The sequence below is a fragment of the Macrobrachium nipponense genome, chromosome 2 (genome assembly GCF_015104395.2).
Source record: "Macrobrachium nipponense isolate FS-2020 chromosome 2, ASM1510439v2, whole genome shotgun sequence".
Lineage (NCBI taxonomy): Eukaryota > Metazoa > Arthropoda > Malacostraca > Decapoda > Palaemonidae > Macrobrachium > Macrobrachium nipponense.
In genome coordinates, this window is record NC_087201.1 from 53,665,984 (window position 1) to 53,692,386 (window position 26,403).

Consider the following 26,403-nt stretch of genomic DNA (forward strand, 5'->3'; position numbering starts at 1 on the left):
GGCATCTGAGATTGCGAATCTTAAAGCCGCCCTTCGGAAAATGGAAACCAAAATGGCGGCCTATGAAGGTAAGCATGTGATTATAGTGCTGTGGATAGTGATATAAGGCTGTGGATAGTGATATAACGGTCCCCAGTGCAGTGGAGGGGGCGTCTGATTGTCTCCACAACGCTCCCAGGCCTAGACCTCTTTCAAGCTCCCAAGCCCAGAGGAGAAGGAATGTCGAAAGCCGTAAGGAGGTTGTGGAGGATCCCCAACAGTCAGACGTCCCTTCGGCATTTTCTGTATCGCCACAGAATGCCAGAGAACGCTACAGAAAAAGCGTTCTGCGTGAGTGTTTCTCCTCCTCGGAGAATTCCTCACCTAAAAGAGGTTGGAGATCGGCGGATCTTTCTCGCCCCCTTAAAAGACGTTTGGATGAACCCAGGATTACTTCTAGTCCTGAGCGTTTTCAAGAGGAGGACCATTCAGTAATTAAACAACCGAGGGTAGACAATAATAGAAGGAGAACTAAAAGAATCCTTCGCACTATGCAGGATTCCATCAACTTCTCTTGTGGGAGTTCTGTATAAAGACCCTCCCAGAAGGGAAAGACGATTTCCTGCCTATTAAGAAGTCTAGGCTATCGAGGGTTCAGACTCGCCATTGTAATTTGTCTTCCTCTGATTTGGAATCGGATTCATCAGCCTTGCATAGGCCGAGCAGGATCCGTTCTCCTGTCAAACGCAGGCACGAGACGCCAGACAAGAGCGTCGAGTTTGCTAGACGTGAAACGTCAGCCAGGCGCGAAGCGCTTTACAGACGCGAGTCGCCAGTCAGGCGCGTCGAGCATTCCAAGCGCGAGACGTCAACCAGACGCGAGACGCCAGTGTGTATCGAGGCGCCAAGTAGACGCGAGCGTCAAGATAGGCGCGTCACGCCAACCAGAAGCAAGTGACGCCTCCCTAGGAGCGACGGCTCCAGGCAAGCTCCAGGACGGCTTACGAGGCCGCAGAGACGTCAACAAGAAGCAGGACGCCTCTCAGGAGAGAGTCGCCAGGCAAACGCCAGGACGCTCCAAAGCGGTTGACGCCAGCCAGAAGCATGACGCCTCCCAGGAGCGAGGCGCTAGGCAAGCGCCAGGACGCTTCGAGGCGCGAGACGTCTACAAGAAGCGTGACGCCTCTCAGGAGAGAGTCGTCAGGCAAGCGCGAGGACGCTCCAAAGCGGTTGACGCCAGCCAGAAGCAGGAGCCCTCCCAGGAGCGAGGCGCTAGGCAAGCGGCCAGGAGCTTCGAGGCGCGAGACGTCAACTAGAAGCGTGACGCCTCTCAGGAGAGAGGCGCGAGGCAAGCGCGAGGACGCTCCAAGGCGCGTGACGTCATACAGAGGCGTGACGCCTCCCAGGAGAGAGGCGCCAGGTAAACGCGAGGACGCTGCAAGTCGCAAGACGCCAGCCAGAAGCGTAACGCCTCCCAGACGCGAGGCGGCTTCTAGACGTGAGGCCCCTACTAGTTATGGGGACGGGATTGTTCGTAGTCCTTCACCTACTAGAAACTTTTCTCCTGGAGCGGCTTCTCCTGATAGAGAATCGTTCAGGAAAGAGCGATCTCCTTCTAACCTGGAACTTGAAGAGATTTCTGAGGAAGAAGTTTCAACTAACGAGGGACTTTCCAATTATAAAGTTTTAGCCTCGTTACTTCTAGAGGAGTTTGCGGATTCTCGTTAGTACCCTGCCAGCTCCTCCTTTGCCGAGATCTCTGTTTTCGAGCACAAAAACCCCGAAATCCTCGGCTTTCTTAAAGATGAAACCGGCGATCTCAATGAAGAAAGCCCTCCAGTCTTTAGATTCGTGGCTTTTATCTAAAAAGGAAACTTTGAGAACGGTTTATTGCTCTCCTCCCTCCAAACTGACGGGGAAAAGAGGCATTTGGTATAAGACAGAAGAGGCGATGGGATTGATGCTCCCTTCGTCTGCAGATTCAGATTTCTCGAGTCTTGTAGAGTCTGTGAGAAGACAGTCTCTCAATTCAGCAAAGGCGTCCTGGAGTATGTCGGAATTAGATCAGCACCTTAAGGGAATTTTTCACGTCTTAGAGGTGTTCAACTTCTTGGATTGGTCTCTTGGGGTGCTGGCTAAGAAGACGAGTGAGCCAGATTTTCTGGATCCAGAAACTTTGCACAGTGTCCTATCTTGCATGGATAAGGCTGTGCAAGATGGTTTCTGGTGAGTTGGCGGCTCTTTTTGGATCTGGAATGTTAAAGAAAAGATCTCTTTACAGTTCCTTTCTGACGAAAGGAGTTTCTCCTTCTCAGAGGTCAGCTCTATTATTCGCACCTCTGTCAGAACATCTGTTTCCTTCATCTTTAGTGAAGGATGTTGCGAGATCCTTGTCGGAAAAGGCTACGCAGGACCTCTTGTACAATCTACAAAGAAAAGTAGACCTGCAGTTACGACTCAGAAGAAGGTGGCTCGGACTCCAGTGGTGCCCTTTCGTGGAGCCCCTTCAACTCGATCAACTTCGAAGAGAAGACCCTTCGACAAGCGAGGGAGGTCTTCCTTCCGCTCTTTTAAAAAGAGCAAATAGCAGCCATGTCCTCCAAGCAAGGTAGGGGCCAGACTTCAATACTTTCTGGATGCCTGGTCCGTAAGAGAAGCAGATCCTGGCTCTGTCTGTCCTACAGAAGGGGTACATCATTCCCTTCGTAGACAGACCTCCTTTGGCAACATCTCCAAAGGATTTGTCGACGAGTTACAAGGACCCTGGACTGAACGAGACTCTCCTTCAGACGGTGGTGTCGATGAGGGACAAGAATGCAATAGAGCTAGTGCAAGATCCTTTCTCCCCGGGGTTTTACACTGCCTTTTCTTGGTTCCAAAGGCTTCGGGGGGATGGAGACCCGTCCTAGATGTAAGCGTCCTGAACAGGTACGTGGAGAAAAAGAAGTTCTCCATGGAGACTTCAGCTTCAGTTCTGTCTTCCCTACGTCAGGGAGATTGGATGGTATCCCTGGACCTTCAGGATGCTTACTTTCATGTTCCGATTCACCCATCGTCAAGAAAATATCTAAGATTTGTTGTTCAAGGACAAATCTTCCAATTCAGGGCCTTGTGCTTCGGCCTATCGACCGCCCCTCAGGTATTCACGTATCTGATGCGGAACGTGGCCAAATGGCTTCATTTAGAAGGGATAAACATCTCAATGTATCTCGACGATTGGCTAATCCGGGCCAAGGTCGGAGAAAAACGGTGTTTGGAGGACCTACAGTCTACTTTGAACCTAGCAAAGACGTTAGGATTACTCGTGAACCTCGAGAAATCGCAGATGATGCCCAGTCAGAACTTAGTCTATTTGGGGATTCGGATGGATTCTCGGGGTTTTCGGGCTTTTCCGTCCCAGGAAAGGATTGCTCGGGGATTACAGAAATCTCGAGCTTCCTAGAGAAAGAACGGAGTTCGGTGAGGGAGTGGTTAAGTCTTCTGGAACCCTTTCCTCACTAGAACAGTTCATTTCGCTAGGAAGACTCCACCTTCGCCCTCTTCAATTCTTCCTAAGAAGAATTTGGAGTTGGAAGAACGGGCAACTTTCGGACACTTTCAGTATTCCTCTGGAAGTAAAGAATCATCTGAAGTGGTGGATTTTTCCCTTAGAAAAGAACGAGGGCTTGTCTCTAGAAGTTCGGAACCCAAACCTAATCTTGTTCTCAGACGCTTCAGAGAAGGGATGGGGAGCGACTCTAGGGACAAAAGAAATATCAGGCAATGGAGGAAGGATCAGCTAGACTGGCATATAAACTCCAAAGAACTTTATGCCGTTCTTCTAGCTCTAAAAGCCTTCGAGACAGAGGTGTTAGGTCAAGTGGTACAGGTCAACTCGGACAACACCACAGCGTTGGCCTATATCAAGAAACAAGGGGGAACTCACTCTCTTTCTCTGTTCCATATAACAAAGAGCTGTTGTATTGGGCGACAAGAAAGATCAGTGACTCTTCTCACAGATTCGTGAAAGGAGAGAAGAAACATCAGAGCAGACAGGCTAACCATGGTTAAACCAGTTCTCCCCACAGAATGGACCCTTCACATTCAGGTGTGTCAAGCTCTGTGGTCCCTGTGGGGCAGTCCACATATAGACCTATTCGCCACCTACCTATCCAGAAGGATAGAGAACTTTTGCTCCTTAGTGGAAGACCCGAGAGCGATAGCGGTGGACGCCATGCTGCTGGACTGGTCAGGCCTAGATGCCTACGCCTTTCCCCCCTTCAAAATGTTAGGAGTGGTGTTAAGAAAATTTACGGCATCAAGAGGGACGAGACTAACACTCATCGCTCCCTTTTGGCCGTCTCAGATTGGTTCACAGAGGTACAGGAATGGACAGTGGACTTCCCAAGATCTCTTCCACACAGGAGAGATCTTCTCAACATTTCGAGAGGTACCATCAAAACCTCCCCGCTCTCGCTCTGACTGCCTTTCGACTATCGAAAGACTTGTCAGAGCGAGAGGCTTTTCAAGCAAAGCTTCAAAAGCAATTGCTAGAGCCCGGAGATCTTCAACTATTCGGGTCTACCAATCAAAATGGGATGTTTTTTTAGAAGATGGTGTAATAAGAATAAACTGTCCTCTTCCGATACCTCTGTGACCAACATAGCTGATTTCTTGATTTTCCTTAGGGAAGAATCAAAATTATCAGTTTCTACCATTAAAGGTTATCGAAGTATGCTTTCGGCCGTATTTCGAAACAGAGGTTTGAGAATTGCAGAAGATAAAGACCTCCACGATCTTATTAGATCTTTTGAAACCTCAAAAACCTTTTCTCCTCGCACTCCGAACTGGAACCTAGATGTAGTTTTGAGATTTCTATCATCTAGTAGATTTGAACCTCCTCTCAACGCGTCGTTTAGAGATCTAACGAGAAAATGTATTTTCTTGTTATCGTTAGCGACTGCGAAGAGAATTAGTGAAATACACGCTCTAGATTCTCGAGTAGGATTTAAGAGTGATGCGGCAATTTGTTCTTTCCAGACTCTGTTTCTGGCCAAGAACGAGAACCCCTCTAAACCCTGGCCAAAGAGTTTTGAAGTTAAAGGACTTTCAAATCTAGTAGGAGAGGAATTAGAAAGATCTCTATGTCCCGTTAGAGCTTTGAAGTTCTATTTAAAGAAGAAGAATGAACTAAACGGATGTAAACAAAGCCTGTGGTGCGCAGTTCGGGATCCTAGTAGACCCATGTCAAAAAATGCATTAGCATTCTTTGTGAGGAGCATTTAATTACGGATGCTCATAATGACTGCACTGAAGACTCTTTCAGGACTCTCCGAGTGAAGGCTCATGAGGTTAGAGCGGTAGCCACTTCATTAGCATTTCAGAAGAACATGTCTTTAAAAGACATTGTGGATGCGACTTACTGGAGGTGTAATTCAGTGTTCGCATCGCACTATCTCAAGGACGTTAAAGTAACATATGAAAAGTGTTTCTCTCTGGGTCCTTTTGTATCAGCCGATACAGTGCTGGGGCTGGGAGCACATAACGATCCTTAGAAAAATTTGTATTTGTTCATAATTTTGATAGTACATAGATCTACCTTGTGAGACGAGTTGTTGGTTTTTTCTGCTGATTAGTATGCTTGCTGGCGCACGGACGTCCGAGCATGGATCAGTGGGGAATCAGAGACGTCTTACTGACTAGATTGTACAAACATTTTTTTTTATAAAATTTTATTTTTATTTTATTTTTATTTTTGTACTTTACTGTACGAATGTTTGTGATTCGAGTTTGTGGTCGTTTGCAAGAGGTTAGGGGATAACTTCTTGCAATCTTAGAACTAACATGAATAGGTTGAGGTGATCGGGATCGATGTTGTGCTCCTTGTATAAGGTCTTGTCAAGTAAGTGGATAAGCACCCATTGACGTAGTCCTTCCAGGATCTACCAAGTAAGCGGGTAAGACCCCTTTGGCAGAACCACAAGAACTCTTAGCCATAGATCAATATCTCGCTGAGGCTCTTGAGACTGACTAGACTCCTGGATTGTATTCATGAAGTCTTCAGTCTAAACAGGTAGGAACCAAGGTTTTATTTATTTATTACCTACAACGATAGTTGTGATTCCTGTTTGATTCTATATTTAGCTGTCTCTTTCCCACCTCCAATGGTGTGAATCAGCTAAGTATATATCTGACAGGTAAGTTAAATGTATAAAAAATTATATTGTATTATGATATTGTTATTATACAATAAAGTTTTATACATACTTACCTGGCAGATATAATACAAAATTATACCCACCCGACCTCCCCTCAGGAGACAGGCGGTATAGAAAAAATATGATAGAACATGGGGATGGTTCCTAGTCCTGCCACCCAGCGGCAGGTAAGTAGATCACCTGACCTACAGGTAGCGTGTGCGCGAAATTCGAATTTCTGTCGGACGACGGAGTCAAATAGCTAAGTATATATCTGCCAGGTAAGTATGTATAAAACTTTATTGTATAATAACAATATCATTTCTCTCCTTTCCCTCATCTTTAGTTTTTAACTGCAAGAGAGGCTCGAAGCCAGAGCTGTCAAATATGTTAAGTTAATGTGACAGGTGGGGGAGTGTTGCTTATTTGCAGGCCAATGATTTTGATGTAATTCTCTGTCTGTCTGTCTGTCTCCGTAATAATTCATAAATAATTTCACTCTTATATAAGGGCAACTTTCTCTCTCTCTCTCTCTCTCTCTCTCTCTCTCTCTCTCTCTCTCTGTTTTGACTGGAAGTGTTTGAAGTATGTATGTATATATATTTTATGGTACTAATGTTTAAGTTGATTTTGAAATGATATATTAATGATATAATCTCAAAGATTAATACAGTACAATGAGATAATAATTAAAGTAAATTTGATGTAGGATGTTATTTAAGGTATACATTTAGTATTTGAACTTTCAAGATAAGCAGTTATCAGCATTTTTAGAGGGGGTTCTAAGTATTCGTGGCCTTCAACTACTTAAGGGGTGTTTGGTATACATCCCGTGATTATGGGAGTTCTAATGTAGCACTGCTTCGTCAGCAACTTCACGATCAGATGAGTTTTCTGAGGAAGTCTACCGCTTCTAAAGGTTGGGATACCTCCTTTTCACATGTTTCGTCTGGTGAAGAAGTGGATCAGAACTCAGAACTTGTGTCGGCATATTTGAGCCTTCTCAAATTCTTTCTGTCCAATTTTCCTGACTTTGAGTGAGCTTCCATCTTCGCCTGCGTCAACGTTCTTAATGATGAAAAGGATTAGTGAGCGCAACCTTCCAAACTAGTTCTGGCCTCTTCATCCACGAGGGTTCTGAGAGGGGTAGATGAGTGGTTGGCCTCCTAGAGGGAGTTGAACAAGGCAGCTTTTGCTTTTCCTCCATTAAAACTTCTGAAGAAGAAGTATAGTTTTTATGCCACTGGGGAAACTGCTTCTAAGGGGACTTCTCCGGTCAGGTTGATGCCACACAAATAGCCGCTTTCTCTTCAGCGAAGGTTATGTTCCCCTCCTTGGACTTTGACCACCCCATTAGGAACCTTTTCAACATTCTAGAGATCTTCAGCTTTCTAGATTGGACGATTGGCGCACTCGCTAGGAAGATCGAAGATTGTTCGATCCTAGCAGAGGACTTTTCCACGGATTGGCTAGGTGTCCTGCAGTGTGTGGACAAGGCAATGAAAGATGGTTTGACGGAGTTAGCCTCCCTCTTTGCCATGGGGATTCTAAAAAGAGAGGAAATTATGGTGCGCCTATGCTACTAAGAGGGTAACGGTAACTCAGAAATCAGCGCTTCTCTTTTACCCTCTGGATAAATTACACCTGTTCCCGCAGAAGTTAAGCAGGTGTTGTGGATTCTCCAAAAGAAGTTGACGCACGATCTTTTGGCACAGTTTACGAGTCACCCAAAGGAACCTGCGGCTGCTCGGCCCATTCTTTTTCTCCCTTACAACAGCAGCCCTTTTGGGGAGGTAGAGGAAACCCCAACCTAGTGCCGTGACTAACTTACATCCACTGGCAAAACCAGACAAGAAGGCCGTCTTCAAACCGGTCAATAAATGAGACAATAGTCCTTCGTGGCCCCACAGGAGCAAGACTTCAGCTCTTCTGGGAGGAGTGGAGCCAAATAGTGAGAGAACCCTGTGTAATACTAATTTTACAGAAGCCACTGCTGTCCAAGATACCCATTGTCTTGACAGCATACAGTGTAAGATCTGAGAGGTTTTTGGCTTTATCCCAGGCAGTAGAATATATGATTTGGAAGCAAGCAGTAGAAGTAGTAATGAACAGGAACACAAAGGTTCTACAACTGGCTTTTTGTAGTCCCCAAGTCATCGGGGAGCTGGAGGCCCATTCTGGACATCAGCAGCACCCTGAACCTTTTTGTTGCAAAGACGAAGTTCCATATGTAAATGAGTCGCACTAAATGGTAACTCTCGACATGGAAGACGCCTGCTGTCATGTCCCCATTCACCCAGCATCCAGGAAGTTTCTTCAATTCGTCTTCAGGGGGAAAGTGTTCCAATTCCAGGCTCTCTGCTTCGTGTCCACTGCCCCTCAGGAATTCACCTGGGGTCTACTCACCCCGGGCAAGTGGCTTCATCTCCTTGGAGTAAATATGTCCTTCTATACTTGAAAGACTGGCCTCTAGGATCCAAGTCGAAACAACAGTGCTCGTAGGTCTTCAAGAAATCCCTTTGCCTTACTTGAGAGTTAAGCATCATGATAAGTGTAAAAAAATCCCAGGTGCTCCGACACAAAGGATTCCTTATTTAGGGATGATTCTCAACTCTCAAGCTTTCAGGCTTTTCTCTCCCCGAAGAGGGTGTAATTGTCTCCATATACATAGTTTGAGAGTTCCTGAGCCTCCTGTCTTGCTCAGCCTTATTGATGAAGAGACAGTTTTTCAATCGTTAGAAGATTTTTTTTTCTTTTTATGACAGATGTTCGAACTACATCAACTCATTGTTTACCCTGGCTTCAGTGGATTTTTTTGTGACACGGGGCAGGCTTCAAATGAGACCGCTGCAGTGGTGGCTGTCGGAGCAAAGATTACAGGAAGGAATCTCTCTCTTTCCATTGAACCCCGACCTAGAGTTCTTCTCCAATGCTTCAGACACAGGTTGAGGAGTGCTTCTAGGGAACCAAAGAAATGCAGAACTGCAGAAAGCTCAGCAGAAGACTTTCCACATCAGTGTGAAGGAGTTGAAGGCAATTTTCCTGGCCCTTCAGACCTTCAGTCCGATAGTCTCGGGAAAGAACATGGCAATCTATGCCAACAACACCACGCTCTCTCTTACGTCTGCAAGCAGGGGGAGGACTCTCTCCATTTCTCTCAACCAAGTTGTCAAAGACGTGCTTCTTTGGGCAGAAAGGCACAAGTAAAGCTCATCCCTTGTTTTATAAAGGGAAAAATGGACGTTTTAGCAGACGAGCTGAGCTGTTCCAGTCATATACACCTGTGGAGGTTATGGGGCAAACCAGCCATAGATCTCTTCACCACATCCACATGAGGTATTAACAAGTCCCAATGGCCGTCGGCGAGTCTGCACGGGCATAAGTGAGTGCATTGGCATTAACAAGTCGGTGCAATGTGTCTATGAGCAAAGCAGCGACTCCGCACAAGGCATCAGTGAGCCCATACAGTAAGAGAGCTTTGTACTTTTAAGTTTCCAGATGGATTATGCGAACTTTAGTACATGGTCATGTGAGAGACTGGTTCTGGGGATACTTTTGTCCCTGATGAAGAGGACTTATAGACCTGGCTCTTCCTGACAGCGTTCTCCTTCAACACCTATTCAGGAAGAGGAACATTTAGTCCGTCCCCTCAGTTTTGAGGAATGGGTTCAGTTGTGCTTAGACAGATGTCTGCTGTTCTTCCTTAAAGCTATCAGTTTGTGTATTTAGGAGACTTGATTCAGTGGCAAATGTTTGGCGAAAGAGAATCTCCTTTTTTGAAAGTCCTCTCTCTTGTCTCCCTTGCTTTCCGCTAGGAAGACTGCGGTGTATAGAGCATGGGAATTTTTTCCCCTTTTCTCCTGATCCAGCTGGTTTTTCCCATGTTTTTCCAGCTAAGAGGGGCACAATTGTGTCTGTTTAGCAGCATTTCTCAATTCAGAGGCCGAGAATATGTATAAAAATTGGCTAATGCCATTGAGTTATAACCTTTAGTGAATTGTGTTGAATATTGTTAAGTGTGTATGAAGGAGTTTAGTTGACTTCTTCCTCCTTGGGCCAAGGAACCTCTGATAACCTGTAAGGGTTTGATTTTGCTTCCTTAGCAAGGCATTTTTGGTTATGATAGGTGAACTGGCTCATGTCACTAACAACCTCAAATTCACGAGGGAGAGTAGCTGTGCTCTCAGCTGGATCCTTCAGTCTCCCTCCTTAGCAGACAGTCATCAGTTTGAGTTCTTCCTTTTGGGAAGTAATAGACAACAAGCTATCTGTTCCTATAGCTGCAGTGACAGAGAATACTGAAATAGACTTTTCACCACCATTCCCAGACCACTAAAAATGCACTTTAAGCATTTCTAACTCTTTCCCCCGTCTTTCTTTCCAGCTGCAGGAAGGAATAAGTGACCTTTTGGCAGCAAGAATCCAGATTTTGTTCTGCCAAAGGGGATGTGTATTTCCTCCATGAATATCAAGATTCCTAAGTCTGATTAGCTCTTCTAGCCCTCGTGCCTGTGGGTGCAGGTTGGGCCACTTCGCTCGAGTGTGGGAACACTTTGCCGTAGCCACCTTGGTAAAGGAAGTCCTTTTGGAAGGTATTTCATTTCTTTCAGGAATTCACTGCCTCTTCAACCAGTTCTCAATCTTTCAGTCATACAGAGCAACCTAGAGAAGAGACAGTTGTTAGAGTCAGGAAGCCTTTTTTTATTTTAGAGAAGGCAGCATTTTTACACATGCTATTCTTAGTGCCAGGCAATGGGAGGTCGGAAGACAGTTCGAGTTATATACAGGCTCAACCTCTTGTGTCCAACTGTTCCTCCTTATATCCATGGAGTCAACCTCCATGGTCTTTCGCTGCCATGGAGAAAGGTCCATGGATGTTTACAGTGGACAAGAACAATGCATACTTTCCTGTACCCATTCACCAACTACACTTCGTCTTTGGGGGAAGACACATCAATGGCGAGCTCTATGTTTTGGGCTGAGTTCCATGCCCCAAGTTTTCACTAGGATGCTATCCCCTTTGTGACTGTTTCACTTACTACAAGTAAAGTTACTTTTGTACCTGGACAACTGGATTATCTAGTGAAGTCCAGGGGTGATGGCCTGAGTGCCAAAGCCTGAGGCCTACTAAGAAATGTTGCAATGCATCTCAGGAACCTCCACAAAGAATTACCTTCCTGGGCATGGCAAATGATTCTTTTCTGTTCGAGGATTTTCAGTGCACTCTAGAGTAGACAGTCTGTTATTAATCAGGAGGAAATTCTCCTCTTCAGGGAGCATCCCCACTAATGCTGATTATACAGTCAACCCCCCCGTATTTGTGTTCTCCAGATTTGCGGACTCACTTATTCGTGGGATCTTTTCTGTGGAACCTGTCTAAAGATTCTGTCCTTCTGTAAAAAAGGGGAGAAACACTATAGAATTTAAGAAAGAACTCGTAGCAAAGTGTTGGAGGAAGTTGCATGCTGATCTCATCGAGAAAATGCCAGCAACAATCTCTGCTGTTAGTGAATTCAAGGCCAGCAGAGGTTGGTTTGAAAAATTCAGAAAACGAATGGGTAGATATAATGTGCCTACTTCAGAGATTAAGGACATGTTTGCAAAGTGGAATGATGTAAAAAATTTTGTGGAGAATGATCATCCCAACAAAGAAGTTGTAATCTGTGTCTCCAACATGTTTAATGACAATACCAAATTTAACTTTAGGCAAATTTTAAAGAAATGCCAGAAATAAATGTCTCTGGACAGTTTTGTTGTGCGACAGGGGTCCAGTAACTCTCAAGCCTGTCCTAGTGCCAGTAAAAAAGGAAGAGGTGAAGGAACCTTAGATAGTGCCTGAAAAAATGAAGAGAAGTAACCCCAGACAGGTACTTGATATCTGAAGTCCTTCTGGAGGGAGATTCATTCCCCTTCCATACAGTAACCTTTCCTCCTCCCTCTCTGTCTTCCATACTCTTAACAAGTGTTTTATTCAGTCTTACCAAGCAATTATTCAGCTGTAGGATTCCTACGCACAGCAGACTAAACTTCAAATTTCTTGGTGGCGCCTCCATCGTTAGTGTAGGTAACCAGTTACTGCCCACTTCTGGTAAATAGGTATGACGTTGTCACACCTCTCAATTGGATTTTTGCTGGCTCCTGAGTAACATCGGTAGCTCTGCGGACATTTTTTGCCGTCTTTTGGATGGTTTTTTACTTTAATGGATATTGGTGATGTACAAGTCTTTAGGTGTGCTTTTGAATTAGCTAAGCTTATTTTGCTCATTCTGTTTATTTTGCTGCCCTTTTTTTTGCTTGAATATGTCTGATTCAAACTCATCTGGAGCAAGGTTTTGAGCAGATGGCTGCAAAACTAGGCTTATTAAGAAAATTTACGATCCTCGCTCTAGTGTACGAAATGTAGGGGTCAGGAGTGTTCTAAGGAACTAATATGTTCTGTATGTCAGGATTGGGATGATCCTTTACCAGTTTCCCATGTTGCATTTTCTGATACCATTGCCAGCCTCGAACCAAGGTTCGACAGGAAGTTTAAGTATTTGGCCAATACGATGATGGAGTTAGGTACCGCCTCGAAATCGTTCATGGAGAAGTGTTGTTAAAGTGCCCAGTGCTGTGCAAGTGAAGTGCTTTCTGAGGGGATGGCTGTTCGTTGTTCCAGTTCTCTTAGACAATGGTCACTATCCTGCTCCCCCGCCTCGGTGAGAAGACATACTGGAGGTCCAAGGGAGACTGGCAGGGTTTGCCCACAGGCAGTTGCTCCCTCTGTCGAGCCTGAAGTGTTGAATCAGGCATCAACTGAGCGCCGTTGGAAAAGCATCTCTTTCAGTATAAATTTATCGGACTCCAGTGATTCGTCTTCTCTGGGCTTCTCACCCTCTTAAGACATCTTCAACTGTGGACATCTCCCATCGCCCCTATCCCTGCCAAGAAATGTAGGGATGCAGTTTCCAGTCCATGCCTGTTTTGTAGTCATGCGGCTTCAACTCACGAAGATTATGCTTCGAATCGCAACTCAACGGATTCGACTGAGGTGCGACAGGTGCGGGTGCAATTGAAACGAGTGGCACCGCTTCAGTCGACTTGACAGACTTCGATTTCGAGTCCGAAACCTTCTTCTGAGTCAAAACATAAGTTTTCATCTTCCGTTCAGTCAGATCCATCCCAGAAGGACCCGGCTTTGGCTCCTTTTTGGCAGCACTTTGAAAAATTGTTGAAAAATTGTTGTCGTTCTTTAAGGGCAAGACGCCACAGTCAAAGAAGGAAGAAGTGTCCATGTCTTCTGGTTCTAGGCTCTTGCCCTCCACCAGCACTCAGTGTTGGAGTCAACATATGGTGAGGGTAAGTTTCACCTCAAAAATAATGATTTTTATGATAAAATCAATTTTTTAGGTATTTACCCTTTATCATTAAGATCCCTCCCTCTTTCCCTCATAAGAGGTTAAGAGAAGAATAAGTACTAAAACATTTGCTGTCTTACCCCACCCTCCACAAAGGAAGGGGGGTTAACTATTGGAACTTGTTAATGATTGTTTCAATTCTAACACTTGTTTAACCCATGTCAAATAGCTGGAGATTAAGCAGATGGAGATTAACCCTCTTACGCCTAAGCCCTAAAAACCAAAAAGTCTCCCGTATGCCGAGGTGGGTTTGGAGTGAGCGCGGAAGCGAAAAAAATAATTTTTCAAAAAATCACAGCGTGCTTAGTTTTCAAGATTAAGAGTTCATTTTTTTTTTTTTTAAAGCTAACGAGTTGCTTTTTTTGTTGTTGTATTGTACACTAAATTGCGATCATTTTGATATATAACACATTGTAAAACGATCAAAGCAACACAGAAAAAATATTATCACAAAATGATGCATGAATTCGTAACGCGCGGACGTAAAAAATGTTTTTTTTCAAAAATTCACCATAAATCTAAATATTGTTCTAGAGACTTCCAATTTGTTTCAAAATGAAGACAAATGATTGAATATTACGATATTGTAAGAGTTTTAGCTTAGAATTGCAGTTTTCGACCATTTCGGATGAGTTAAAGTTGACCGAATGTCGAAATTTTTATATATATATTTTTTTATATGCAAATATTGCAAAAAATGAGAAAAGCTACAACCTTCAAATATTTTTGTTTCTATTCTTCATGAATTTGTGCACATTTTCATATATGAAACTCTATAAAACGCCTAATATGAAATGGAGCAAATATTAGGATTATGCGACGTACGCATTTCGGAGATTTGTGGCCGCGAATCGGCGCGTGGAGGGAAAGAAAGTTTTTTTTTTTAAATTCACCATAAATCTAAATATTGTGCTGGACACTTCAAATTTGTTTCAAAATTAAGATAAATGACTGTATATTACTAGGTTGTAAGAGTTTTAGCTTACAATTGCATTTTTCGACTATTTCGGTAGTCAAAGTTGACCGAACGGGTTTTTTTTTCTATTTATCGTGATTTATATGCAAATATTTCAAAAAAGGGAAAAGCTACAACCTTCAGTCATTTTTAGTTGTATTCTACATGAAATTGCGCACATTTTCATATATAAAACTTTATGTAACTGCTAATTTTAAATGGTGCAAACATTTCGACAGTCGCACGAAAAAATTTCTGATTTTTTTCGGGAGAGTTACTGCGCAGACGTAAGGAACATTTTTTTTTTTTTTTTATAAATTCACCATAAATCAAAATATTCTGCTAGAGACTTCCAATTCATTGCAAAATGAAGGTAAATGATTGAATATTACTAGAATATAAGAGTTTTTGCATACAATTGCGTTTTTCGACCATTTCGGTAGAGTCAAAGTTGACCGAAGGTTGAACATTTTTGCACTTATCGTTATTTATATGAAAATATTTCAAAACTGGTAAAAGCAACAAAAATGGGTTGTTTTTAGTTGTATTTTGCATGAAATTGCGCACATTTCCATATATAAAACTTTGTGTAACGGCAAATTTAAAATGGTGCAAACATTAGAACTATCGCACAAAAAAATTTATCGGAAAGTTACCGCGCTGACGTAAGGAAAAAGTTATTTCATAAATTCACCATGAATCAAAATATTGTGCTAGAGACGTCCAATTTGTTGCAAAATGAAGGCAAATGATTGAATATTACTAGAATATAAGAGTTTTAGCTTACAATTGCATTTTTCGACCATTTCGGTAGAGTCAAAGTTGACCGAAGGTTGAAATTTTGGCACTTACCGTTATTTATATGAAAATATTTCAAAACTGATAAAAGTTACAATCATGAGTGTTTTTTTGTTTGTTTCTACATGAAATTGCGCACATTTTCATATATAATGCTCCATGTAACGGATAATTTAAAATGGTGCAAAAATTATGTCAAAGTGACGAAATAATATTTGAGATGTGTCACTGATACTTTTTAGTGTGATAAGAAAGAAATTCGCGCTTGCGCGCCTGTGTAACTATTGTAAACAAAACAACGCCTTGATCCGTAAACTCCCAGCATCCCCCAAGGCGCGTGATTCAAAAGTTTTGGGCTGGTAGGCCCATAAGTATTTTTCCGCGAATTTAAAAAAAAAAACTTTTTTGAGTCGACGTATAATACGTCCAGTCGGCATACGGGAGACATTTTGACTCGACGTTTAATACGTCCAATCGGCGTAAGAGGGTTAAGCAGATGATACAGGGCAAGTACCTAAAAAATTTATTTTATCATTAAATCATTATAGTGTTTCCTGTACTGTACTGATTTATTTTTACAGGTGATGCAACTTTATCACGGCACAAAGGTATCAATATAAATGAGTTGGCACTGCATACAAAAATGGCAGTCAGCCCCTCTGGTGAACTGTGGCGTGGCAAATGGCAAGGCAATGAAATAGTAGCGAAGATACTGGCCCTTAGAGAATGTTCTCCTCGCGTATGCAGGGATTTCAATGATGAGTTTCCACGCCTCAGGTTGGTGAAGTGATTTGTTTTCTTGGCTTTTCTTGTTAGTTTATTAAATTTAAAATGTTTTATGTGCCAATAAGTAACCATAAGTTTGTACACTAATACATTTTGCCTTGTAATGTTAACCTACATGCACCTAACAGGCAATATTTGTTAATACCTAATTGCTCTATTCTTTCTTACTTTTTATATACTGTATGCATTTTTCTTCATAATTAATATTGTTTTATTTTCACAGTAGGGTGAACATTCTTAATAAAAGTTTCAAGTTTAGAACATGGACTCATCAGCCATCCACTTTCCAAAATATATGAACAGAAATGAAAAGGCAAGTAAAAACAGGCAACTTATGATCACCGATTTTTCATGATAGAGACTTTTTATTTATTTCTTTTCTTGTTTTAACAGCTATTCTGCAGAAAAAATGACACTAATTAGGAAAATCTCTTGGCAAAATCACTTATGATTGGTTATCATTAATATGGATAGTATTCATTTGCAGTGCCTGTTTGAATAATTTGCCAACTACTAAGGCTTTTATTGGTCTCACTGCACCCTACTGTATAACTTCCCTTCCTTTCTTTTGCTTTAATTTTCATCCTTCATTTTATTTCAGAGTCTTGGGTCTCTGAATCAGGTCTATAAATGCAACTCGGTGGTGGTAATTATAATAACAATCTAGAGAATAGAAATGAGGTGACAGAAGCATGAGTGAATAAGTGTGAAAATTTAGGAACCCAGTGATAAAAAATAAACATATCCATAAATATCAGCTAAAAAAAACTGGCTACAAATTAAAATACAGTGGTCCCCCCGTATTCGCGGGGGATGCGTACCAGACCCCCCCGTGAATAGTTAGAACCCGCGAATGTTTGAAACCCCTATGAAAATGCTAAAAACAGCCTATTTTGTTAGTTAAAACTCAAGAAAAACCCACTAAAAATTTTCATACTTGGTTTTTTTAATAGTTTTATCACAAAAAGTGCATTTTATGATGAAATTCATAAAAAAACCCAGGAATTTGTGGATATTTATCATAGAAAAATACTGCGAATGCGTGAATTTTCCGCGAATAATGCAGGGAAACGTTCCCCAGAGAAATCCGCGAATGTGTGAGTCCGCGAATCTGGAGAACGCAAATATGGGGGGTCCACTGTATAGGATTATGGTGTTTTAAGGTAACATTACAGCAATATTTAGATTTGTGAGCACCACCATTCATGAAATTGGCAAGTAAACTTCTTGACAGTTTATCACAGTGAGGAACAAAAGTCCTCAAGTACCCAAATTTAGTATTGTGACTAATCCTCCTTTGCAGAATAAAAATGATGATTGGTAGCATTCTTTAGATCAAAGAGACATTGATGGTAGTGAAAGTTCCTTTAACGTCATACAGGGTTATGAAAAAATTTATTAGATTATTTAAAGCCTAACAGTCCAGGCTAATACATATACACTAAGCATACACCCATGACTGGGCTAAATTTAAGGGTTTCCAATTTAATAGAAAAACTAAAAAAAAAAAAAAAAAAAAAAAAAAAAAAAAAAAAAAAAAAAAACATCAATAGAAAGAGGAAGATATTCTCATGGTATATAAAAAAAAGAATCTTAAAAAAATTTTGTACATTCCATGGGAAGTTGATAGTGAATATTTCCTACCCCTTTCCAGGCCTCTTTTCCTTAAGACAGTAAGAAATTTTTTTTTACAAAGTTGTGTTATTGCTAATATTTTTTAAAATTTTATTTTGTCAAATTGAAATTACAGCTCAGACAATATCTTAAAAGATAAAAACTAAAACCAGGAACAAATTGTTAGCATATTTATTGTACAATATTTATGACTTATCTTTGGGTGGGAAATTGTGACAACATTCCCCCTTACCACATCAAGCAAGACTAAAGGTCTCTCAGCTCAGCTCCGACTTATACGGTGATCTGAAGAGTTGTCAGTAGTGATAAACAGAACTAGGAAAATTTTTCCTGCAAAATTCGTTCAAACTGCATGCCGCCAAATCTTGAACATATATGTATATACGCTACATGGACATTACCCCAAAGCTGTATTTAAACATATATGAATGTTACCTATCCACAAGGGGTTAACAAGACAACCTTTAAAAATTTTTGTACGGCGTAACATAAGAATGTATTCTCAATGAAAGGTTGAATTGGAGTAATGGCTGCTAAGTAGGAAACAGTCAACAAGAATGGCAGAAAAGTGTAGGACAGGAGGAAGTGCTACTACAAGAAAATTTTGATAAAAGTGAATTTGGGTATGGAAGGCATAATGTAAGAGGTACTCGCCTACGGTGATGTGTTGAGAAGGGAAAACTAGCATTTAATTGAAGTGGTAGAACACAAGACCAGCAAGGGGGAAAATTAGAAAGAGCATGGAGAAAAGACAATTTAGACAAAATGCACATCATGGTAGAAAATGGAGAGAAGTCATCAGATGTAAGCTTCTTGAACTGTGACCCAGTAGTATTTACAAGATACCATTGTAGGGTGACTGTACAGCAACACAAACGTATTGAGGTTAAAAAAACTCCACTGTATTTGTAATGATGATGATAATGTAATGCTCTTTTTGTAAATGTAGTAATAGCATATATCATAACCTGTAATACTAATGATGGAACTGCAGAAGTAACATATTGCTCTGTTAAAAGATTTAGCAAATTGAGCCTTTGCATGCCTATTGGATGATGATTAACCACTAATTAGCACTAATTTTATGAGTTAGGGTGAGAGAGACTTTTGAGAACTACCATATTTTTCTGTGTATAAGACACAATTTACATAAGACAAGGTATAAATCATGGCAAATGTTCATGAATTTACCTCATATCTGAATCATAAGAGGTCTTTTAAGGGGGCCGGCCGGAACCCCTTTATATGGAGGTATAGGGCGAAAAATGCAGTCATGAAAAAATTCATGGAGCTTCATATGGCAATTGAGAATACGTATACGAAATATTTTGTCAAAATTCCTCTTACTTTCGTAGTTACAGGGTAATTAGTTAATGTAACTCAATAAGCCTAAAACATTGATCCGTACAAGAAAATGCAATATTTCCTCTATTATCGTAAATTTTGATAATTATTGTCAAAGAAATTGGGAGAAATGGCATCTGTAGACATTCCCTGAGTCGAGAAGGAGACCAGGCTCAGCTACCAAGTCCATTTTGTGCGATCACAGACTTCGAGTAGTCTACACGTTCCATTTCACCTCTGACATACGCCTGCTTTTACGTATGTTTATGTATGTTTCGGCAAGAATTTCATCATGCCAATGAGGAAAAGACAAGGAAAACCTCTCGCTAACATACAGACGAAGAAAAATTGCTCAAGTATTATTACAGAATATCATAATATATGCGTAGTTAGTGAAAAGAGAGGGGAGGGTTGCTTAGTAACGCCCCCGTCTTGCTTGACAGCACACGTCACACTGTGCACCAAGGCTACGATCTTTGAGCAGAGAGATCTTCATTTATGATAAATAACAAAGTTTTGGTGTTTTAAAGCCCAAAATGGAATATGAAATTCATAATAATCATGATTTATTAAATTGTCTTTGTAAAAAAGGAGTACGCCTTCGAGTTTCACCTCTTGGCATTCTCTTGCATTTACGTTTGTTTATCTTTGTTCCGGGCAAGAATTTCATCATGCCAAAGAGGAAGATACAAGGAAAACATCTTGCTAACATACAGAAGAAGAAAATTCGCTGTAATAAGCCGAGTTAGTAAAGGGGAGAGAGAGAATTGCGTAGGAAGGAGTGCCCCAGGCTGCGATCATATGAGCAAAGGGATCATCATTTATGATTAAATTATGATAAATAAAATAGTTTTGGTTTATTAATACACAAAAAAGAAATATACATTCATAATAATCATTATTTATTAACATTGTCTTTATAGAAATACGAAGGAAAACTTTGAACGCCCGTATCTCAAAACTATACTTATTGACCTTCAAAATCTATCTTCTCACTTAGTTTTAAAGCTATAACATTGGAATTTGGTATATAACTCAGAAAGACATTATAGAACAATCAAATAGAGCCCTTTTTTCCAGTTTTTGTTTCGTATTTTTTTTTTATAAATTTTTTTCTCCTGATTTATAGGGTTTATTTTTTTACCATATTGAAAAATTCATATCTTGCAAAAATATGACTTTTAGAAAAAAATTCTCCATTCGATGGAGGTCTACATCAGGTCTATATATGGTAGTAAGTCTCAGGTCTTAATATTAAATATCAAGGGAGGAGATAGAATTTGAAAAATGGTTATTTTCGGGATAAATCGCCCTGGCGTCACAAAACCGAAGGTCAGAGGCGAAAATCATATGCGTTTTGGAGATGTCCCAAGTCACCTTATTAAGTGGTATGAATATCAAAGTCCTGTCCTTAAAAAAGGGCATTAGCCGGCCGGCCCCCTTAAATTACAAAACTGAAATGTTTTTGGAGAGAAGGGATTATTTGCAAAAATTAAACAGTGCAACTATATTTATAATAATGATGACTTAAATGAAGGTCGTTTTGCTTGTTGTATCCAATTACAGTATTACTATTATTATTATCATATTGTTACTGTAATATGTATAGAATATAAACATTGTCATGTACACCATTTGCATTTGATATTGTTTACATTCTCAAAATCTCGGCTGATTGAGTACGTATTATTGATATCTCCATTGCCATTAGTTATTAGATGAAATATAATTTGGAGATGCCATTTCTAGTAATTAACCAAGTTTTTGGGTTGAAAACGTGCACATATTACTTCAGAGTACAGGCAGTCCCCAGGTAAGGGCAATCCGGTGTTATGGTGCTATTTATGGCGCCATAACGTGCCAAGTTTCGGTTATCAGCGTCATAAGGTGCCGATAGTAGGGTAATGGCACCATAACATACCTAACAGAGGCACTGTTAACCAAAACTTGGAGTCATAAGCACCATAAATTGCTGAGCTCAGTTGATGGCAGTTTTCGCTTATCAGCAACCCACTGAGAATTGAACCCCTGCCGATAACAGGACTGCCTGGTTATCTGTGGGGTGTTGATAAGCAAAAACCTCCATTAATTGAAACTCTCGCCAAAAAATCGGCTGTTTACAGCGCCATAACACGCCGAGTTCTGGTTATTGGCGTCATAAGATGCTCATAATAGTTCTGGTGCCATAACATACCTAAAAGAGGCGCCATTGACTGGTTATCAGTGCTATTAACCTGATATCTGCTCCATAAATCACCAAGTTTCGGTTAATGGCAGTTTTTGCTCATCAGCACCCTGCGGAGAAAGGAACCCCCGCCGATAACCGGGAACTGCCTGTATAGAGAGATAAACTGAAACACAAGCAAAGGAGAAGTAAAACAAGTGAGGTAGCCGTTTCAAAGGCAAATCCCTCCTGCTACTACTATTTCGAGCTACCATGCATGCACACAGTTATAGTGGAGCTTTTTAAGTTCTTAGACTATCTTCTAAGTGAGGAAATAGGGGGGACTGGAGGGACATACTAAATACTTATCCAACCAATCATGTTACATTTTAAACTTCATTGAAGAAAACCCTTTTGGGTTTGGGACAGGGCATAGGTATACAGTAATACCCTGAACTCATGCGATTCTATTTGTGCGAATTCACAATAGTGCGAACTTTTCATCAGAACCTAACTAATTATCATACACGAGTTCTTCACAATAGCGTGAACATTTGCAAACCCTCCAGAAGCACTGCAAAACCCTGCAAAAGTGTTTGTTTAATTTATTAGGCAAATTTTTAAATTTTAAAGCTTTTCTGTATAAATATTCATTAAAATTGTATTTTTATTTTTGTACATGCATAAATATGCAGTCAGTGCATATATGTACTTTTATAAGATGTGATACCCACTCACAAAGTTACTGCACTTTTCAAAGATGATACCCCTTCAGAAATTGTTTAATATCTGAAGTACGTACTAATATACTACAATTAGTATAAGTTTTCGTGCTGTTAGGTGTAAAATCAGTACGGAGATTATGTGTATGCTATTTATATTATTGAAAACAATACGAAGGCAATAGGTAATTCAGTGTTAGTCACTATATAAGAACTCCATGATCAACTAGTAAAACATCAGAGTTGTCGTTCTGTGAAAATTACGCTCTTAACCTCAAGGAAAAGTGCTGGTACAATCTGTATGTACTACGTTAAGTAATTACAGCACATATAGTTAATGTACTTTCAGAAGATGTGATCCCATTCACACTTTTTAAAGATGATACCCCTCCGGAGTTTTACCTACATGACGCATATCTCTCTCTCTCTCTCTCTCTCTCTCTCTCTCTCTCTCTCTCTCTCTCTCTCTCTCTCTCTCTCTCTCTCTCTCTCTCTCGTTCGTAGTTAGCTCTCACACTAGTTCATGATTTTAAATTGATTTGATTTTACCTTCACCCTCTGCAAACTACTTATGTACATACATGTCTTCTTTATTTTATTTAATTGCGTTACTTCGTTATGACTGACTTATGAAGTTTACCTAGTGATGCAAAGAAAACTTTTACTCTGACAGAAAAAGAAAATGGCATCCCATGAATTAAGGGTAACATTAGTATATGTACGAAAGTGGATATGTATATACATAGTAGTTACTGTAACTATTTTTATGCCAACCAGTTATTCCCTTTTTAAGGATAATGTATTAAGCTAACTTTTAAATCAAATTACAGTAACTTTAATTTCATTTAAAAGTTAGCCTAATACTTGGGGGCTATGATTAGGGCCATCTTTAGTGTTCAGATGCTAGAAGTAAGGATCTATTAGCAATTTCAGAGACCATGCCAAACTTACATGAAACTTCCCCTTGCGCAAGGGGGTCTGGAACCTAACCTCGCGTAAGTTCAGGGTATTACTGTAGGATCATATCGATCAGACACATTCTGATTGGTTAGCTGCATTTAATGCATGGCTTTAGGGAATGACCTGTGACAACCTGGTATATGATTGGTTAGAATTAAAATTTCCACGATTAGGTCAGGGAGGCATATGGTGGCAGCCTTAGTAACTGAGGGTTGAGAAGAGTGCCACATTACGGCCATCTTAAGGACTATGGGAGAGTGGTGCTGCGTGGCATCATTCATATCAAATGGGTACCATAAGCATTAGGTGCCATTTCTCCAGTTCTGAACATCACTTAAGCCTGACCTTTATCTATTTTATTTTTCAGCAGGCCTCAGCTGTGACCTGCAGCTTTAATTAACTATATTGTTTCTTGAGATCTCCATTGTGTAAAGGATGGACAAAAATGTAGTCATACCCCTACATAAAAAAGTCCCTACGCATGAAAAATCCAGGTTACGAAGGCAAAGACGAAGAATTTTTTAGCTTCTGTGTATGAAAATAATTCAGGTCGCGAAAGGGTGTACTGTAAAGTTTGCAGTTTGCCCAGGCCACCGAGAACAATTTTAAAACGTGTGTGCCGCCAACTCAGTAGACTCCCCACCATCTTCCCTCTCTCCCATTGGTTCCTGATGGTAGTTACTGCCGTAAGGTCCTGCTCTCCTATTGGTCAGCATCTATCCCATCATGCATCTACATAAGGGAGTTCTTCGACCATTTCGTTTCGGCAGCATTATCGTACACGTGGACTTCGTTCGTTCATGTAGATTTCGTTCATTAATGTAAATTCGTGTTAGTGATTTCGTAAAGTTTAGTGTTAATGGTTTCTGTCATTTTTTAATGTGTTTCATAAAGTTAAGTGTTTATGTTTTCTGCCGTTTGTCCTCCTCCTCTGTTGCCACTTTCGGACATCGCCTTACTCGAAAGGTAAGGTTCCACATTTTACTACATAGGTACGTACATGTACGTACAGTATTTCTTGTACCCTGTACACTAATACACTTTATTTACAGGTACAGTAACGGTTAGATTAGGTATTGAATGGTCCAAATTGTTGTATTTCATTGTTTATTGGTCAATTTAGCTTTTATTATAAAATTTACTGTGGTGTTTTTGTAGGGCTTGGAATGAATTAGGCAATTTACATGTAAAACATAGTTCTGAATACGAAAAAATCAGGTTACGAAAGCCACTTCGGAATGGATTAATTTCATAACGTCAAATAATCAGGTTACAAAGGCCGCTTCGGAATGGATTAATTTCATAACCTCAAATAATCAGGTTACGAAGGCCGCTTCGGAATGGATTAATTTTGTAACCTGAGGCACTACTGTATTTTATTTTTACTTATGGGAGCCACCATTGAGAATCTATGTGTCAATACAGGTTTACAATCACTTCATCCAGAATTAAAACCAGAATTAAAAAAAATAGATTTTTTCTTAGTTGAGGATGGATAGTTGTATTGAGAATAATAATTTTAATGGGGGTAGTTTTACTGTATCTAATCATATTGCATGTATTATCGTATTACAATACAGAGCGACGATGCGCCATTTGCATTCTGGTTCTGTTTAGTCTTAAAATGCCCCCTTAATTTGGGACCACCTTGACTTGCTGAGGGGGCTCTCGAACCTCAGGATTTCTTCTTCGGTTCGAACCCAAGAGTCCCATATAACATTACAGTGGTACCTCAAGATACGAAATTAATCCGTTCCGAGGCGGCCTTCGTATCATGAGTTTTTCATATCTTGAACCGCATTTTACATGTAAAATGTCTAATCCGTTCCAAGCCCTACTAAAACACCCCAGTAAATTATATTTCCAGGCTTACAACACATGTTCTAGGGTTACGACGCCAATCTGACAGAAGAAATATGACTCCATAAAGGCAAAATACTGTACGTACTTGAGTAATATTCAACTGCATATAATGTTCAGCCCCATTTTTACTGCATATATTACGACTTTAGCATATGTCCCTTAGCAATAAGCCTAGCCTATGTTAGCAGTTGCTACTGTAGCCTAGTCTATGATTCTGACATCTAAACCTAAGAAGCTAAAAGCTTAGAATATGCCAATAAAATGTATAAATAATCAGTATGTACTCATATCAAATAATTATTAATTAATCGTTAACTATAATACACAAACAAACAAAAAAAAAAAAACTTTCCTACCATTTGTTTACATCCAGCACTTACGAGTACTGAATAATTGCCAAGCAATCACTTTTCCTAGCACACAGTAAGTCATAAATTTTTTATCATCTCTCTTTAACTAATGAAACTACCAAACAGTATAATAACCATTCATTTCTATTCTGTATTCTATCTTTACTTAATGGAGATACCGAGTTAGTGACAGCTATAATGAAACATATGTAATATTAAAACAAGAAGAATTCTAGAAAATACGTATTTGTTGGCTTCGATGATAGCAGTCTGATTTATTTTATATTTTATGATATCTAATTCACAATTTGTTTTATTAAATCTATTGTATGTACTAATTTCAAATAATTATTAAGTAACCATTAACTATAATAAACAATCCAAAAAAAAAAAAGCTTCCAAACTTCTGTTTACATTCAGCACTTACAAGTACCGAACGATCACCAAGCAATCACTTTTCCTAGCACACAGTAAGCCATAAATTTTCATTATCTCTCTTCAACTACATACTAAAACTACCAAACAGTATAATAACCATTCATTTCTATTCTTTATTCTATCTTTACTTAATGTTTTTTTTTTATTAAATGTATTGCATGAATAAGTTTTTCAATTTACAGCATCCTTTTACCAATAGAATACATAGAGCACAAGGGGTAGATGCAAGGAGAGCAGGATCTTATGGGGTGACTAGCATCAGGAACCAATGGGAGAGCGGGAGGATGGTGGCGAGTTTACTCGGTTGGCGGTGCACGAGTTTTAAAATTGTTCTCGGTGGTCCGGGCGAATCTCGGGACTTTACAGCAACAACCTTTCGTAACTTGAACTATTTTCGTATGTAGAGCCAAAAAAATCTTCATATTTGCTTTCGTATCTCGAGTTTTTTGTAAGTTGAGCCTTTCGTATGTCGAGGTACCACTGTATATATTTTTGGGTTGATATTTGAGGACTTTTCCATTTTTGTAAAAATTTTCCAAATCAAATAAATAAGAAAACATATCATGGCTTAACATGGAGTTAAATCTGAAGCTAAATACTAGTGAGAACTATGGTAGATCCATCATCTACCCAACAATGTTCTGACCTGTTGTATTTCATTGTTTATTGGTCAATTTAGCATTATTATAAAATTTACTGTGTTGTTTTTGTAGGGCTTGGATGAATTAGGCAATTTTCATGTAAAACGTAGTTCTGGATACGAAAAAATCATGTTACGAAGGCCGCTTCGGAATGGATTAATTTCATAACCTCAAAAAATCAGGTTACGAAGGCCG

General features: G+C 40.2%; 1 protein-coding gene across 3 annotated transcripts in view; it reads left to right on the forward strand.

Moving 5' to 3' along the window:
* The window catches only part of LOC135220587 (integrin-linked protein kinase homolog pat-4-like), a 126,428-nt gene that overhangs the window by 58,506 nt on the left and 41,519 nt on the right, over positions 1-26,403 (forward strand). For all 3 annotated transcript variants that reach the window (XM_064257841.1, XM_064257843.1, XM_064257842.1), the window contains exon 6: positions 15,887-16,082. In XM_064257841.1, the coding sequence (XP_064113911.1) occupies positions 15,887-16,082 (196 nt within the window). The remainder of the gene's footprint in view (positions 1-15,886; positions 16,083-26,403) is intronic.